Genomic DNA, 18,993 nt, shown 5'->3' with positions numbered 1-18,993 from the left:
AGTCAGTTTTTAAGTCACACTTTTAGTTAAACCACTGCAACTTTGGGTGTCACTGGCCATGGTGGGTTCTGTGAGAACTGAGTGATGTGGAGGGGAGCGCTGCTTTACCTTGGTAATGTGAAAGCAGTGAAATGCCCCTGGCAATTCTGATTTTGAAATGCATAATTGTTGCTTATAATTTTTTTCATATACAGACATGTGCTATGCTACTAAATCTGAGAGCTATCTGAGAGAGATTGTTTGCAATCTAGAAGGAATTATACAAGAATTAAAGCAGAATTGCTCCGAACTGTACAACAGTTCTGAAAAAGCAAAATTTACTACTGATGAATGAATACTCAAAAAATATACTCTGTTCATGAGAGCCACTAATTTTGAATAATCCACCAGGGTACAGACCAGTAATTGACTTGAAATTCTGAAGTGATGGACATGTGCTTTCAAACACAGACATTCTTTGTTCAGTAATATCTGTACTAGCAATAGAGCCCAAGGATTTCCTTTCAGCAGTCAATTTATATTTGTCCTGGACCAGAGTTGCCATAAGTATTTGACTTTCTATTTCAATGCATCTTCAGGGAATCTAACAGTAATGCCTGCAGGTGCATATAAACTAATCCCAGATCAAAAGATTGGCTGACGGTCACTTCAGTTATTTCGTTCACAAAAATTGTTCCTGGAGACGTGTGCATGGTGGTGAATACAGAGTTCCCACATTCCTTTGTAGAGATGTGTATTGTTTTCTGTGTAGTTATTTGAAGTTATAGTCATTGGAATAAACTCTTGTATTTATTTTAATTTAGTTGTCCAGATATGTTCTCCTACATATGTATTAATATCTGAATAACAACATTCATTGCACACAAATTGGTAAAGATATAACTTTATAACTGAAAACTCAAACTCATTTTCATCAAACTTAGCAAAAGCACATATTTCTCTTTGAGGGCTAAGTGCCATACATGCCATTCATTACTTTACCTTTTGAAAATGAAAATGCTTTGAATTTTCCAAGAGTAGGGAAATATCATAGATGTGTTTTAGCCTATTCAAAAAATAAATAAATAAAACAACTTTCAGATACCTTCTACTAATTCTTATGGTATCTAAAAAAAGGAGAATAAAATTAAATTGCCTTTTCATCCATAAACTTGAGTTTTGCTATAATAATTTCAGCTGCTGTGATCTCTAGTAGATTCTGGAGAGAGATGAGGAAACCTGAGTTCTGTACTCTACATTTAAATACACATCTTTTCAATAGGCATATTTTTGTCATGTGGAGTAAATTCCTGTAAGTTTGGGCCTGCAGTAACTTTATTGGCACAGTGTCAAAGGGGTAGCCGTGTTAGTCTGTATCCACAAAAACAACGAGGAGTCCAGTGGCATCTTAAAGATTAACAGATTTATTTGGGCATAAGCTTTTGTGGGTAAAAACCCACTTCTTCAGATGCATGGAGTGAAAATTACAGATACAAGCATAAATATACTGGCACCTGAAGAGAAGGGAGTTACCTTACAAGTGGAGAACCAGTGATGAAAAGGTCAATTCAGTCAGGATGGATGTGGTCCACTCCCAATAATTGATGAGGACATGTCAATACCAAGAGAGGGGAAATTGCTTTTGTAGTGAGCCAGCCACTCCCAGTCCCTATTCAAGCCCAAATTAATGGTGTTAAGTTTGCAAATGAATTGTAGCTCTGCTGTTTCTCTTTGAAGTCTGTTTTTGAAGTTTTTTTTGTTAAAAGATGGCTACTTTTTAAATCTGTTATTGAATGTCCAGGGAGATTGAAGTGTTCTCCTACTGGCTTTTGTATGTTACCATTCCTGATGTTTGATTTGTGTCCATTTATTCTTTTACGTAGAGACTGTCCGGTTTGGCCAATGTACATGGCTGAGGGGCATTGCTGGCACATGGTGTCATATATCACATTAGTAGATGTGCAGGTGAATGAGCCCCTGGTGGTGTGGCTGATGTGGTTGGGTCCTATGATGGTGTCGCTAGAGTAGATACGGGGACAGAGTTGGCAACGGGGTTTGTTACAGGGATTGGTTCCTGGGTTAGTGTTTCTGTGGTGTGGTGTGTAGTTGCTGGTGAGTATTTGCTTCAGGTTAGGGGGCTGTCTTAAGCGAGGACTGGCCTGCCTCCCAAGGTCTGTGAGAGTGAGTGATCGTTTTCCAGGATAGGTTGTAGATCGTTGATGATGTGCTGGAGAGGTTTTAGCTGGGAGCTGTCCGTGATGACCAGTGGTGTTCTGTTATTTTCCTTGTTGGGCCTGTCCTGAAGTAGGTGATTTCTGGGTACCTGTCTCACTCTGTCAGTGTGTTTCCTCACTTCCCCAGGTGGGTATTGTAGTTTTAAGAATACTTGATAAAGATCTTATAGGTGTTTGTCTCTGTCTGAGGGATTGGAGCAAATGCGGTTGTATCTTAGGGCTTGGCTGGAGACAGTGGATTGTGTGATGTGTCCTGGATGGAAGCTGGAGGCATGTAGGTAAGAATAGTGGTCCGTAGGTTTCCAGTATAGGGTGGTGTTTATGTGACCATCACTTATTTGCACTGTAGTGTCCAGTAAGTGGGTGGAAATTGTTGAAATCCAGGTGGAATTCTTCAAGGGCCTCCTATCCGTGGGTCCATATGATGAAGATGTCATCAATGTAGTGCAAGTAGAGGAGGGGCACTAGAGGACGAGAGCTGAGGAAGCGTTGTTCTAAGTCAGCCATAAAAATGTTGGCATACTGTGGGGCCATGCGGATATCCATAGCAGTGCTGCTGACTTGAAGGTATAAGTTGTCCCCAAATCTGAAATGGTTGTGGGTGAGGACAAAGTTACAAAGCTCAGCTACCAGGTGTGCCGTGGCCTCATCAGGGATACTGTTCATGACAGCTTCTAGTCCATCCTCGTGTGGGGAATATTGGTGTAAAGAGCTTCTACATCCATGGTGGCCAGGGTGGTGTTTTTAGGAAGATCACCAATGCATTGTAGTTTCCTCTGGAAGTCGGTGGTGTCCCAAAGATAGCTAGGAGTGTTGGTAGCATAGGGTCTGAGGAGAGAGTCCAAAGAGCCAGATAATCCTGTTGTAAGAGTTCCAATGCCTGAGATGCTGGGGCGTCCAAGATTTCCAGGTTTATGGATCTTGGGTAGCAGACAGAATGCTCCTGGTTGGGGCTCTAGGGGTATGTCTCTGTAGATTTGTTCCCGTGCTATAGCAGGAAGTTAGTTGAGCAGATGGTATAGTTTCTTTTGGTACTCCTCAGTGGGATCGGAGGATAGTGGCCTGTAGAATGTGGTGTTGGAGAGTTGCCTGGCAGCCTCCTGTTCATAATCCGACCTGTTCATGATGACTACAGCACCTCCTTTGTCAGCCCCTTTGATTATAATGTCAGAGTTGTTTCTGAGGCTGTGGATGGCATTGCGTTCTGTACGGCTGAGGTTATGGGGCAAGTGATGCTGTTTTGTTCACAATTTCAGTCAGTGCACGTCTGCAGAAGCACTCGGTGTAGAAGTCCAGTCTGTCATTTCGACCATCAGGAGGAGTCCACACAGAATTCTTCTTCTTGTAGTGTTGGTAGGAGAATTCCTGTGGGTCAGTGTGCTGTTCAGTGGTGTGTTGATAATATTCCTTGAGTTGGAGACGGTGAAAGTAGGCTTCCAGATCACTGCAGAACTGTATCATGTGCATGGGGGTGGTGGGGCAGAAAGAGAGTCCCCGAGATAGGACAGACTCTTCTGACGGGCTAAGTGTGTGATTGGATATATTAACAATATTATTGGGTGAGTTAAGGGTACCACTGTTGTAGCTCCCTGTGGCATGTCTGAGTTTAGATAGTTTACTGTCCTTTTTCCTCTGTAGAGAAACAAAGTGTGTGTTGTAAATGGCTTGTCTTATTTTTGTAAAGTCCAGCCACGTGGAAGTTTGTGTGGAAGGTTGGTTTTGTATGAGAGTCTCCAGTTTTGAGAGCTCAAAACACAGGTATAGCTCATTGGCACAGGTATAGCTCATTACATAATGACTCTTTACAAGCAGGCAGGGAGCTAGAAATAATTGGAACCAAATTAATTAGTAACATTTTAAGTGCACTGTTTAAGCTAATTAATGTAGTAATTTATAATAATTACAGTAAGACACTGCTTCCTCTTATTTAAAGTCTATTCTAGATAAACACCGATAGTAGAAATCTACCCGTATCTAAATGCTTAAAAATGGGGTCCTCAGCAACAATCTCCAAATCACACGGCAATGTGAAATATCTTTCATTCCCATAGCTATGGCAGACACACCTAACTATGACTCATAGTTGAAAATACTTACCTATGTAAAGTCATCAGTGTTTATTTCCAGGGTGGATTTATTTTCGCTGTGCACTCCTGGTGGCCTGGGTCTAGGCTGACCAGATAGTAAGTGTCAAAAATCAGGACAGGAGGTAGGGGGTAATAGGTGCCTATGTGAGAAAAAGACCCCAAAATCAGGACTGTCCCTATAAAATCGGGACATCTGATCACCCTACAAGGGTCAGAACTTCCTTCTAACACTCTACATGTGCCAGGGAAGGGGGAAGCTTGTAACTCGCTTCAGTGGCTTATTTCTCCAGCTCTCTATTTCTGCATTATTCTCTAAATAACCCACCTCATTGTTTTTTAGCAGAGGGTCCAGAAATAGATCCCAGAAGTCCTGACACCCAGTTCTCTGCTCTAACCACAAGAGCATACACGTGTGCCATGGAAAAGCAGCTTTTGAATGTCTTACCAGAGTTTATCATTTTGGAAATCTAGTTGAAAGGTTTAATAAGCTGCTATATGTTTGGAAGAGAGTAATTCAAACAGAAGTAACAGAATCCTTAGGAAATATTTACATTTAGTCGTAAAGACTTAGATAGGACATAATCCAAACCAAATCTATGATAATGAATGAACTCTGGCTAAGTCGCAAGCTGTCAGTGGGTTTGGATTTTTTTTACCCAATCATAAGACTTTCAAAGAAATAGTTGAGCGTGCTATAAGACACAATTCCATTTTAGTCAGATCATCTCAACTTTTTTCTTCTGAGGCCCCCCCCCCCCAGCATCTTATAAAAACTCCACGACCCACCTGTGCCACAACAACTGTTTTTCTGCATATAAAAGCCAGGACCAGCATTAGCGGGTAGCAAGCTAAGTTGCTCGGGCTTTGGTTTCAGCCTCGCATGGCAGGGTTCAGGCTCAGGCTTGGGCTTTCTGCCCTGGGTCCCATACAGTCTAACGCCAGCCCTGCTTAGCAGACCCCCTGAAACCTGCTCGCAGCCCCCCAGGAGGCACGGGACCCCTGGTTGAGAACTGCTGGTGTGAATGATTCGCTCATCTTTTTCACAGTACCGTCTCCCAAGTTCCCTATTTCATGTACAGATTTTTTTTTTTTTAAAGGGAATAGAGGGGCCCAGAGGTTAAGAAAGGGTCTCTCACCTGCCATTATGTGAGGGGAGAGAGAGACGGAAGCTAGCTGTGTGAGAGAGAGCGAGAGAGACTCCATGATTTGGAGGAGGAGCCCTGTTCAGGAGGGTGCGATCCTGGACCCCCGAAGTACTCTGACTAAATGGCTAAATTTCAGTACCCAGAAAGATAATGGAGCAAGTAATTAAGCAATCAGTTTGCAGACAACTAGAAGATAATAAGGTGATAAGTAACAGTCAGCATGGATTTGTCAAGAACAAATCATGTCAAATCAACCTAATAGCTTTCTTTGACAGGGTAACAAGCCTTGTGGATAAGGGGGAAGAGGTAGATGTGGTATATCTTGACTTTAGTAAGGCTTTTGATACCATCTTGCGTGACCTCATAAACAAACTAGGGAAATACAACCTAGATGGAGCTACTATAAGGTGGAGTGCATAACTGGTTGGATAAACGTTCCCAGAGAGTAGTTATCAGTGGTTTACAGTCAAACTGGAAGGGCATATGAAGTAGGGTCCCACAGTATCGGTTCTGAGTCTGGTTCTGTTCAATATCTTCATCAGTGATCTAGACAATAGCATAGAGAGTACACTTACAAAGTTTGTGGATGATACCAAACTGGGAGGAGTTGCAAGTGCTTTGGAAGATACAATTAAAATACAAAATGATCTGGACAAACTGGAGAAATGGTCTGAAGTGATAGGATGAAATTCAATAAGGACAAATGCAAAGTACTCCACTTAGGGAGGAACAATCAGATGCATACATACAAAACAGGAAATGACTGCCTAGGAAGGAGTACTCCCAGAAAGGGATCTGGAGGTCCTACTGGATCACAACTAAATATGAATCAACAGTGTAACACTGTTACAAAAACTAAAACAAACATCATTCTGGGATATATTAGCAGGAATGTTGTAAGGAAGACACAAGAAGTAATTCCTCTCTGTTGATTAGGCCTCAACTGGAGAATTGTGTCCAGTTCTCGGTGCCACATTTCAGGCAAGTTGTGGACAAATTGGAGAAAGTCCAGAGAAGAGCAACAAAGAAGATTCAAGGTCTAGAAAACATGACCTTTGAGGGAAGATTGAAAAAGTTGGGTTTGTTTAGTCTGGAGAAGAGAAGATTGAGAGGGGACATAACAGTTTTCAAGTACATAAAAGGTTATTACACCAAAGAGGGAGAAAAATTGCTCCTCTTAACCTCTGAGGATAGGTGTAGTGATGTGATGACTTACCTGCGCAGCACCTCCTGTCGGTTGTCCTGGGAATTAGCTCAATTCCAGCTTTGGAGCACCCTCTGCAGGCCGGTGTCTCGCCTGCTGCTGGACCTGTGTTCCTCCCGGACCCTGGTGCCCTTTACTTCAGGATTCTGCCCCAGTAGTACCCCCATGCTCTGCGTCTCCCCTCCCAGGGGAACCCCCAACCCTCTAAGCTCACCTTGCCTCAGTGGCTACTGCCAGTCGTCATCTAGCCCCTGCTTACTGGGGCAAACTGCAGTCTGTAAAGGCCACTCCTCATTGGCAAGGAGGTTTGGTCCAGCGGCCTCTGCCTAACCCCAGTACCCTTCTTTAGGCCTTGCACAAGGCCTGCAGCCTGGAGGTTTACCAGGTTGGAGCTCCCCAGTTCCTCCTGCCTTATTCCCCAGCACTGCTCCAGTTCAGGTACCCTTTTCTCCCAGGCAGCCAGCCCTTCTCCCTCCAGGGCTGGAGAGAAACTCCCCTGTCTCCTGGCCCTCCAGCCCTGTTATCAGGGCCAGCTGGGCCCTGACTGGGCGCAGTGACAGCTGTGGCTGCTTCCCCAATCAGCCTACTTTTGCTGCTTCTACTTCTCTATCCCTGCCGCAGACCTCTCCAGGGCTACTTTTAACCCTTTTTAGGACAAGAAGCAATGAGCTTAAGTTGCAGCAAGGGCAGTTTAGGTTGGACATTAGGAAAAACTTCCTAACTCTCAGGGTCGTTAAGCATTGGAATAAATTGCTGAGGAATGTTGTGGAATCTCCATCATTGGAGATTTTTAAGAGCAGGTTAGACAAACACCTGTCAAGGATGGTCTAGATAATACTTAGTCTTTCCATGAGTGCAGGGGACTGGACTAAATGACCTCTCGAGGTTCCCTCCGATCCTACAATTCTATCATTCTAAATCCCAAACAAAGAACACTTGAGTGGTGAGGAAATTAAGGAAGGGAATGATAAATAGGAGTTCTGTTGGTTTGTGTAGATCAGTATATCTCATAAGTTTTTTTAAAGTAAAGGATAAGTGTTTTAGAATCCCTTTTGCAATGCCTGTGTGTTACTTGTTTCATCTAAACTGTACACCAGAGTGCTCACAAGGCTGGAATTATGAGAAAGAGTGTGCTTAAGCAACTGGTGTACCTTGGCAGGGGGTGGTGGTGGTTCTGAGAACCTAAGGCAGTTGGACCCTGAGTTCCCACTTCTGTGAAGGGTAATAGACGCTGTGCCCAGTGGGATGTATTCCAGAGAGGCCAAAGAAACAGTGCCGGAGGCTACCCAGACCAAGGGAAGCTTAGAAGCAGATGGGTCTGGCATGTGAGACTGAAACGTGGCAGCCTGGTGAATGTCCAGCAGGGGGAGCTTTAACAGGGCTGTGACAAATGTCTGTTAAAACTTTAATCTCGTTATATTTCAGTAAAAAGCCATTTCTGTTTGGATTTTCATGATAGCACAGAGCTAGTACACAGTTAAGCTCCTGAATTGTCTCAGGGCTCCCAAAGCAGTAAAGGAGTTAATATAGTAGTATTGTATTACACAAGTGTTGATAAAGGATAAGATATTAATGTTACCTCCTGAATCACAAATTCATCTCCTTCCAGCAGGAGCACAATGGTTTCCTGTGAAACATCCTGGTGCTCCACTTAGATGTTGGGGAGGGGCTGCAGTTAACTATTTCTTCCTAACTCCTAAATATATTTATTTCCATGGGATTTGCACTGGGCCACTTTATCCACAGACAAGAAATCCTGTATGGGTCCCTAGGGTGCTTAGTGTGGCTGCTGCTCCACCTAACAGTTGGTCCATCCTACTGCAACCTGACTCCTGGTTTAGGCCTAATGTCTGTCTCCACCAAATCTTTGCAGAATATCGTGAATTGGACAGTTGTCTCTGCCCCACAAACCTCCCACAAAGCATTTAGTCTCACAAATCAACATGCTGCAACTCCATTTCTCACTCTGTGACTTCCAACCCTGAAAAACCCTCAGCACCTCTCATACAATTCCTGAGTCCCATAAAAGTCCCACATATGCTGCTCCAAGCACCAGTAAAATATTGATCTCTTTCAGTAGCACTTCTTTCCTAATTCCCTTACCTCTTCTTATGCCTTGGACCAGTTCTAGAGGGAACTTGAGAGGTGCCACCAGTGGCTCCTTCTGCCATCCGTCTCAAGACACTTTTGGTGTCCACTGCTTAGCCCTCTTCACGGCAGTTGTGATCTTCTACTCTTTATGGCGCCATACACAGCATGTGCATCCTAGTGACATCATGTTGGGCTGTGCTGTGTCTGTCTCTCAGAACCCAAGGAAGGTATTTTGAAAGTCTCTTATTAATAAGAGTATTTTAAAACTTTCCCCCCCAAAAAGATGGACTTCTTTGGGACATTAGGCATTGGTTTCAATTTTGTTTAAGGTAGAAAAATACATGAGCTTACAGAGGTTGACAGTGCATTTTAAGTGTCAGGGAACTAATCTTACAAGACACTAAGTCCTCAACATCTGTTTGTCAGTTGGATTGAGGGCACTCAGCACAAGGATCAGTCCCTTATCCTTTTATTTTATACCAAAAATAGAAGAGCCAGGAAATGTACATATTTTAAGTTCTCATGGTTTATTCTATTGCCTCTGTCTTTGTTGGTTAACCACATGTCAAATGCCAAGACTGTGAGCCAAAGCTGAATATATGTTTTATCTGTCTAGGTCTTTTATGCTGTCTTGGACCAACTCTACCATGGGGAACATCCTCTAAAGAGGTCAACCACAGAAATTTTAAAGGAAACCCAGGAGAAATTTTATGGATTACCATACGTACCAAACACTGTGAGTATAACATTTCATTCTCATTCATACTTTAAAAGAAAAGGAAAGTTTGGAAATGCTTAGGCCTTGTGACTTTAGCAGGCTGACTAAGCTTTCAGCAGAATCTTAAAATCTCCACATTTCCTATCAGCATAATTCAAAACAGAGGCGGCTTACTGAGGTTTTTCGCATAAATATCCAGGTGTGTCACTACTGAAACTGAAAAATTTCAACTCCAGAACTTCTGTCAAGCTACTGTGCCTGTGTGTGCTTGCATTTAAATATAATTTCCTTGCTTCTGTGATGAGAATGTGGAGTCAGTACTCTATTAGTACTGTATTTCCGAATGACAAAGAGCTTAGTGGAATTAGTTTTTCTATAATTTTGGGACTGTGAAAAACAGCATTTTTGTTCCACTCTAACAGTCCAACAGCCATTTTGGCAAATGAAGCAAATTGTGTAAAACATGTTGTATGTTGTTAGCATTCAGAGAATACAAGAAAAACGAGGAGTCCTTGTGGCCCTTAGAGACTAACAAATTTATTTGGGCATAAGCTTTCGTGGGCTAGAACCCACTTCATCAGATGTATGAAGTAAAAAATACAGGAGCAAGTATAAATACATGAAAGGATGTGGGTGCTTTACCAAGTGTTAGGTCAGTCTAATGAGATAAATCAATTAACAGCAGGATACCAAGGGAAGAAAAATTACTTTTGAAGTGGTAAGAGAGTGGCCCATTACAGACAGTTGACAAGAAGGTGTGAGTAATGGTAGGGAGAAATTAGTATTGGGGAAATTAAGTTTAGGTTTTGTAATGACCCAACCACTCCCAGTCTTTATTCAGGCCTAATCTGATGGTATCTAGTTTGCAAATTAATTCCAGTTCTGCAGCTTCACATTGGAGTCTGTTTTTGAAGTTTTTTTGTTGAATAATTGCCACTTTGAGGTCTGTTATTGAGTGACCAGAGAGATGGAAGTGTTCTCCTATTGGTTTTTGAATTTTATGATTCCTGATGTCAGATTGATTATTAATTATTTTTCTGAATGAGAATGTGTGTGTTTTAATTATGTGAAAATTATATTCTGAAGATGCAAAACCGTTTATCCTTGGAATTTAAATCACATTTTAAACAAACAAACAAAAGTGAATCAATTGTTTAGGTATGCACATAGTTCTTGTACTCTATCCTATCAAATTCTGAACCTAGGAGCCCAGCCTGAGTAGCCGTTCACTCCTCCCATAATGCAGTTGTGTTCTTTCATTGCTTGGTGCTGTGCAGGAACCGAACAACCCTTCCCCACAAAGAATGGGGCTCCAGTTACCCTAAAGGGTGTGCATCCTTTCCCTACAAACCCTTCCTGCTCCTTAGGTAGCAGCTGATTCTACTCCCTTGGCCCCCTTCTCAGCCACAGAGTCAGAGGCCGGATATCCCTAGAGAATAGAATTTGATTGTACATTGTCTTTAATACTCAAACTTTATTGTTTAAATACTCTTAATATAGAATGATTAGGCACATGGAGGCATTTAATATTTGTTCACATAGTCTTGAACTTTAGAACCCCTCTCCCCCTGCAAATCCCTAAGAGGGGAATGTTGGCCAGGTCACCAGATAAGTTCCTTTCTTGCTTTGAAGATTGTCTTGTAATCTTTAATCTCCACCTTCATAATTTATCCACAGGATGGTGCCTGTAACATTAAGCAACATTTTGTAGTGCAACATAGCATCACCATTTTAGTACAAGCTTTGGTGTATGACTTGATCCCACAGTCTGTCCCAGTACAAAAGCACTAATAATTGAGTTATATTGTCAATATACTGTCTAGTTTCTTATATTCAGAATTTGAGGGCATCTGTGCTAGGACTTTTAACACATTTAACATCTAAGGCTATGTCTACACTACCCGCCTGAATCGGCGGGTAGAAATCGACCTCTCGGGGATCGAATTATCGCGTCCCGTTGGGACGCGACAATCGATCCCCGAATCGACGCTCTTACTCCACCAGCGGAGGTGGGAGTAAGCGCCGTCAACGGGAAGCCGCGGAGGTCGATTTTGCCACTGTCCTTACAGCGGGGTAAGTCGGCTGCGATACGTCGAATTCAGCTACGCTATTCGCGTAGCTGAATTTGCGTATCTTAAATCGACCCCCCCCTGTAGTGAGGACGTAGCCTAAATTACTCTTATCAAGAAACTACACTACAAGAACAGTTAGTAACTTTTGTAGCATAGCTCTTGCTACTTGATATGGTGGAGGCGCAGGAGGCATCCCACAAACTCTGATATCCTTCAGATTATTGGACTCAGTAAAATTGCACTATCTATTAATGACGTGATCATGGAACCAGCAAAGATGGTGTGGCACACACCTGCCACATGTGCTCTCACCCTTAAAAGGACAGAGAAGACATGTTTTGTCCCAGCCAAAGGGACAGAATTTTTATTTAGTCATCCAGCACCAAATCCACTGATTGCCCAAGCAGCATCAGAGAGAAACAGGCAACACCAGGTATGATCTTTTCCACTTGATAAGGAAGCTAAGGGACTGTACTGTTGGCAGAAAGGTCTTTTCAGCTACCAGCCTGCAATTCACAATAGCAAACTGTCAGGTGCTTTTGGCCAAGTACAACCTTGTGAACTACAACTTATTCACAGAGTTTTCAGATAAGATTCCACGTGAGCTTAGAGGACAGTTTGAAGCACTCATCTAGGAGGGAAACCTGACTGTGAAGTCATCACTGCCATCAATGTGGCTGGCATGGCTGCTTGGTCAGTAGCCACTGCTGTGATTGTGAAAAGAGTGGCGTGGCTTCACTCATCTGGGTTCCCAAAGGAGAGCCAAGTCAGAATCGAGGATCTGCCCTTCAGAGGAAACTTAGCTTTTTAGTGAAAGGATGAACAAGTCCCTACTTTCGTTAAAGGTATCCTGGGCAATTCTCCTCTCCCTCAGGATTTATGCACCAGACAAAGATCAACTCCTGAGCCATTCTTCCATCATAGCCATTATGAGCCCCCAAAGAAGTGCACACAACTACAGAGGCTTAAACAAACAACTCCTTCTGCCTCCTCCTTCCAACTGGAACCTAAGGAGCTGCAAATCATCTCTATAGCTAAATTTGTCTAACTTTTTCTGATTTGGGGGTCATTTAGCCCACTTCTTTGACAACTGGCAGAGCATTACATCCAACAGATGGATTCTTGATATTATCCAAACAGGATATACAGTAGAATTCCTCTCCCTTTCCCCTCCTCATCCTCCATCCCGATTTCTCTTCAGGGATCACTCTCACAGGAGATAAACTCCCGTCTTCAACTGGGAGCCACAGAACCTGGTTCTCCCCTTTACCAAGGAAGAGGATTCTATTACAAATACTTCATGATTCAAAGAAAAAAACCATAAACCTACAGCAACTCAGTGTCTATATCCCAGCAACACGATTTAGAATGGTAACGTTGGCAGCAGCAATTTTATCATTAAGCAAAGGAGACTAGTTCATAATTCACAACGTGAAGGATACCTGTTTTCATGTACCTCACTTGCACACAGGAAAGTTCTCAGGTTTCCATAGGTTCCTATCATTAACAGTACAAGCTACTTCCCTTCAGTCTGGCTACAGCCCCAAGGGTGTTTACAGAAATGATGTCAGTGGTAGCCCACCTTTGCCTCAAGGGAATCTCAATATTTCTGCCCCTTGACAAATGGTTACTGACTGGGAGATCTCACTAAGAGGTCCATTCTGCAACAAGAGCCCCTATTCTAGCTGCATCAGTCCCTGGGCATCTCTGTAGACAAAGAGAAATCGTTGTTAGTCCTCACATAGACAGAAGAATTCATTGGAGCAACACTGAATTCCGTCAGAGACAGAGCTTTCCTGCTAGACAGTGACAACAATGGTCATGCAGCTTTCAGGCCAGTCCACAGACCTGGGTTCAAACTTGTCTTACTCTTAGGCCAATGGCAGCCTGTACTTATGTAACACAGTTTGCAAAGCTCCGACCTTGTGCCTTAGCTCAAAACTTAGCTCAAAACAATGTACATCCCAAGCAGAGACTGCATCGAAAAAGAGCCACCACTCAGAGAATACAGGACTCAGTAAACTGATGGGCAAACAGCCACCAGGTTTGCACAGGAATTGCTTTCACTTCACCACCACCAGAAAAAGTATTAATTCCGGATGCCTCCTCCCTAGGCTGGGACAGCCATCTGGACGAACAAGTGGCAGAAGACACTTGGACACCACAAGAGTTCAGAATGCATATAAATCTGCTAGAACCGCAAGCAGTCCGCAGGGCTTGCAAATGCTTCCTCCCATGCACAGCAGTGAGACATGCAGAAGTGCGATTGAACAAGTCAACAGTAATCTATATCAACAGACCAAGTGATGCAAAATCCACTCCATTATGCGCAATAGCTGTCAACCTATGGAATTGGTGCATCAGTCACTCTGTCAGCAGTGCACCTCCTGGAGCAATGCAACAAGCTTGTGGACAGCCTTAGCAGATTCTTATCAAGGGACCATGAATGGGAACCACACAATTTGATAATACAGCATATGTTCTACCTATGGGGGCATATGATATGTGAGCCATCTAATATGTGAGCCTGTTTTAATGTAATTTAGATGGAATGTGAGGATGTGACTTTCTGCTTCTCAGCTAATGGCTGTTGCTTGGCTGCTCTTTTAATCTGGCTGCAGACAAAGGCCTTAGGCTTTAGGCCTTACAGCAGGGGTGGGCAAACTTTTTGGCCCGAGGGCCACATTGGGGTTGCAAAACTGTATGGAGGGCCGGGTAGGGAAGGCTGTGCCTCCCCAAACAGCCTGGCCCCCACCCCCAATCCGCCCCCTCCCACTTCCCGCCCCCTGACTGCCCCCCTCAGAACTCCCAGCCCATCCAACCCCCCTGCTCCTTGTCCCATAACCGTCCCCTCCCGGGACCCCCTGCCCCAACCACCCCCTGCCCCTAACTGCCCCCTGGGACCCCACCTCCTATCCAACCCCCCTGCTCCCAGTCCCCTGACTGCCCTGACCCCTATCCATACCCCCGCCCCCTGACAGGCCCCCCGGGACTCCCATGCTTATTCAACCCCCCTGTTCCCCGTCCCCTGACCACCACCGCGCCCCCAGAACCGCTGCCCCATCCACCTGCTCCCTGTCCCCTGACTGCCCCCTGGGACCTCCCGCCCCTTATCCAACCCCATGGCCTCGGCCCCATTACCATGGCGCTCAGAGCAGCATGTCTGGCAGCCGCGCCGCCCGGCCGGAGCTAGACACGCTGCCGCTCTGCTTAGCAGGAGCTCACAGCCCCACCGCCCAGAGCGCTGCCCGTGTGGGGGCATGGCTGCGGGGGAGGGGGGACAGCAGGGGAGGGGCTGGGGGCTAGCCTACCTGGCAGGGAGCTCAAGGGCCAGGCAGGACGGTCCCACGGGCCGTAGTTTGCCCACCTCTGCCTTACAGTATGGCTGCAGACAAAGGCTTTATCTTTACAGGGCCCTCCTGGCTGACCCAGTCTTTCATAAGAAGGCTTTCCTATGACTATACCCTACATGTACAACCAACGTGATCTCAAAATTCCATTTAAAGTAGACTGACTATCTACCTGTCTTCTCACCAAAACTCACATGACCAGCAAAGACAGGAGACTTCATACTCTGGAAGTGCGAAGAGTGTTAGTGTTCTGTCCAGGCAGAACAAAATCCTTTTGAAAGTCTCCCAAGCTAATTATATCCTTTACTGAACACATGAAGGGAGAAGCTATTTTGGCGCAGAAAATATCCAAACGTATCTCTGGCTGGATCCTGCTGTGTTACGAAGTGGCTGGCATCCCTCCTCCATAGGGTATCAGGACTCAGGCGGTGTCAGTGGTTTTCCTCAGCGAAGTTCCTCTAACTGAGATTTGTAAAGTTACGACTTGGAGTTCATTTCATAGCTTTGCAAAATATTACATTGTAGTGCAGACCTCAGCAGCTGATGCGGCAGTGAGCTCAGCAGTCTTCCATTCACTGACTTCTTTGAGGTCATCACACCCTCCTCCATAAGGAAAACTACTTCTCAGTCACCCACGGTGGAATACAGATAGGGGCCAGTGCTTGAAGAAAGAGAGGTTACTTACCTTTCTGTCACTTGAGTTCTTGGAGATGTGTTGGTCCTTATCTATATTCCACTACCCACCCTCCTTCTCCTCTGCTGCAGATCTGGCCAGTTGCAGTAGAGAGGAAACTGGAGAGGCAGTCCTTTCACACTGCCTTATTCTCTGGCTTGGTCTACACTTACCCCCCAATTCGAACTAAGGTACGCAACTTCAGCTACGTGAATAACGTAGCTGAAGTTCGAAGTACCTTAGTTCGAACTTACCTCGGTCCAGACGCGACAGGCAGACTCCCCTGTCGACTCCGCGGTACTCCTCTCGTCTAGCTGGAGTACCGCAGTCGACGGCGAGCACTTCCGGGTTCGACTTACCGCGTCCAGACAAGACGCAATAAGTCGAACCCAGAAGTTCGATTTCCAGCCGCCGAACTAGCGGCTAGGTATAGATGTACCCTCTCAGTCTACAGCCTGAGGAGAGGAAATGCACAGGCGTGGTCTTCAGAAAGTCTTGCTTGTGTGGAACACGTGCGTGCCCACAGTAGAATATCGAAAGGGGCCACACAACATGAAGAATTCAGGTTACAGAAAGGTAAGTAACCTCTCCTTTAAGCTATAGAGAGTATTAAATGTAGCACAAACCAAACTGCATACTTTTTGCTTTCCCATCAGTGCTAGTAATAATGAAAAGGGACTATTGTGTATTTCCAGTAGTCTTAAATAGATGTTTATATGGCTGTCAGAGGAGCTTTAGTAACATCTCGAAGAATCACAGTTACTGTATGATAAATAACTTGTTTTCTGCTCCTGAGTAGGGGAATAAAATTGAATAACTCAATTATACATTTTGGGTTTATTCTCTTCCTGACATATGCATGTAACTTTTGTTAATGCTAATGGAAATTATCTGCCCATGTTGAGAGGAGACAACTTTGAAGCAGCAATGCCTATATTACAAGCAATCATATAGCTATGAAAAGACAATAGTAATGGACTAAATTCTGCACTTTCCTTCATCCAGTGCAAGCCCATTGACTTCATGTGGGTTTCACTGTATGTAGGTCAGCACAGACATTCTTGATACATCTAAAAGAAAATGGAATGACACAATTCTTCTCAAAGCCTGGATTTTAAACACTGCTTTTCCACATTAAATTATGAATTGCTCTTAAATTGTGACTCCCCCCAAATAGTGACTTTGTAAAACTGAACCTGTGGAGTTCCATATTAGTTGTTTGCTCTTCATAGCAAACTTTCTCAGTTCTCAAGTAGAGGTTTGTTAGTTTTTATTTCTCCTTCACTCCCAGCTCCATAAACTCACCCTGGGCTCTGAAAACTTGTGTGCACTATAAAAATTACTCACTGCTGACAAGATTTCAGCAATAGATGCAGCTGAACTATTGTTGAATGCTGTTTAGCCAAGAGCCGTTGGGTCAGCTGGATCCTATCTATGTCACAGACCCTCACATCTAATAGAGATTCTGGAGGCCAAATTAGATCATAGAATCATATAACCACAGGGTTAGAAGGGACTGCAAGGGTCATGTAGTCTAACCCCCTACCAAGATGCAGGATTTGTTGTATCTACACCAGTGATACTCAGACTCAACCTCAGGAGCCGCAAGTGGTTCTTTAATGTGACTCCTGCGGCCCTTTGCAGCACCTGATATTAAAACACTGTGCAGTTTAAGTATTAACCAATCAGGAGGCTTTTACTATGTTATTAACCAATTTTAGAATTCCTGGTCAGTCATTTTGCTGTGAGAGTAATATGTATCTAAAAATAGTAAATGAAACAATGAATTCACACTACTATGGCTCTTTTGGGTAATGATCACTAATTTGGCTCCTGAACCACTGAAGTCTGAATATCACTGGTCTAAACCATCCAAGACAGATGGCTATCCAACCTCTTTTTGAAAACCTCCAGTGAAGCAGCTTCCATGACTTCCTTAGGCAGTTCCTTCCGTTGTCCTATTGTTCTTACAGTTAGGAAGTTTTTCCTGAGATTTAATCTAAATCTGTGATGCTGTAATCTGAACCCTTTGCTCATATGGCTTGCATTCCATCCCTTTGATCACCTTTGTCGCTCACCTCTGGATCCTTTCCAGTTTCTCTACATCCTTTCTATACATTGGTGACCAAAATTGGACACGGTACTTCAGCTGAGGCCTAACCAGCCCCGAGTAGAGCGGTACTATCAGCTCCTGTAATTTGCATCCTATGCCTCTGTTAATACAACCCAAAATTACATTTGCTTTTTTTGCAACAGCATCACATTGTTGACTGGTGTTGAGGTTGTGATCCACCAAAACTTCCAGATCCTTCTCAGCAGTGCTGCTGTCAAGCCAGTTATCCCCCATTCTGTATTTGTGCGTTTATCAAGGTCCCTTTGAATTTTAGCTCTATCTTCCAAAGTATTTGCAGCCTCCCCTAGCTTTGTGTCATCAGCAGATTTGATCAGTGTGCTCTTTATTCCGACTTCCAGGTCATTAATAAAATGTTAAACAATGCCAGACCCAAAATAGATCCCTGTGGAACCCCACTTGAGATCTCCTTCCAGTCTGACATAATTCCATTAATAGTTAATCTTTGTTTGCGGTTGGTTAACCAATTATTACTCCTGAGGGAATTCTACACCAAAAAAAGAAAAATTCTGCGCGCTATTTTAAAATTCTGCAAAATTCTGAAAATTTTATTTGTCAATAAATAAATGTGGAGGCTCCAGTATGGCAGTGGGGAGCACGGGCCACTGGCTGCATGGAGGTGGGAGATCACCCTGCAGCCCGCCCACCCCTGCCCCGGGACACAAACTTGGCAGTGAGGCTGCACCTGACTCTGATACAGTGCAATGGCTGGGCCTGCCCCAGAAACACTCCGGGGCCCTGCCCTTCCATGCCAGTGCACCAGGTGTCAGCAGGCAAGCTCAGCCTGGCAGGATCCAAGTGTGGGGGGATCCAGATGTGGGGTAAGAGGGTTCTGTGTAGGGCATTCTGGGTGCAGGCGGCTCAGTGGGGATTCCGAGGGGGAATCTGGCGGCACAGGGGCTCTTCTGGGAGTTCCAGGCGCAGGGGCAAGGGGACTTTGCAGGGGGTCCAGGTGAAGGGGGGGGTCTGGGTGTGGGAGGATGGGACTTGGCATGGGGGGTCTGGGATGTTGGGGGCTCAGCGGGAGAGTCCAGGTGCTGGGGGAGTGGGGCTTGGTGGGGTGGCAGTCCAGGTGCAGCTGGTTGGGGCTCAGTGGGGTGGGGTCCAGATGCAGGGGGCTCTTTGGGATGGTCCAGTGCACGGGGACTTGGGCTCATCAGGATGAGGGTTTGAGTGTAGGAACTCAGCGGGTGGGGGGTCTGGGTGCAGGGGGGGTGAGGCTCGGTGGGGTGGGGGTTTGGGTGTAGGGGGTTTGGCTTGGCAGGAGGCATGGGGGGATCCAGATGCACGGGAGTTGGGTGGATGGGGA

At 44.7% G+C, this 18,993-nt stretch overlaps 1 protein-coding gene across 1 annotated transcript in view; it reads left to right on the top strand.

Moving 5' to 3' along the window:
- Positions 1-18,993, top strand: part of LOC112103660 (mitochondrial intermediate peptidase-like) — a 121,526-nt gene that overhangs the window by 72,144 nt on the left and 30,389 nt on the right. Inside the window, exon 15 of the mRNA XM_029911992.1 lies at positions 9,357-9,476. Within this exon, the coding sequence (XP_029767852.1) occupies positions 9,357-9,476 (120 nt within the window). The remainder of the gene's footprint in view (positions 1-9,356; positions 9,477-18,993) is intronic.

The sequence above is a fragment of the Terrapene carolina genome, unplaced genomic scaffold, assembly GCF_002925995.2.
Source record: "Terrapene carolina triunguis isolate 2854851 unplaced genomic scaffold, T_m_triunguis-2.0 Scaffold141, whole genome shotgun sequence".
Classification (NCBI taxonomy): domain Eukaryota; kingdom Metazoa; phylum Chordata; order Testudines; family Emydidae; genus Terrapene; species Terrapene triunguis.
Note: the sequence above shows the minus strand (reverse complement) of the source record. Positions and strands in the feature narration are given on the sequence as shown.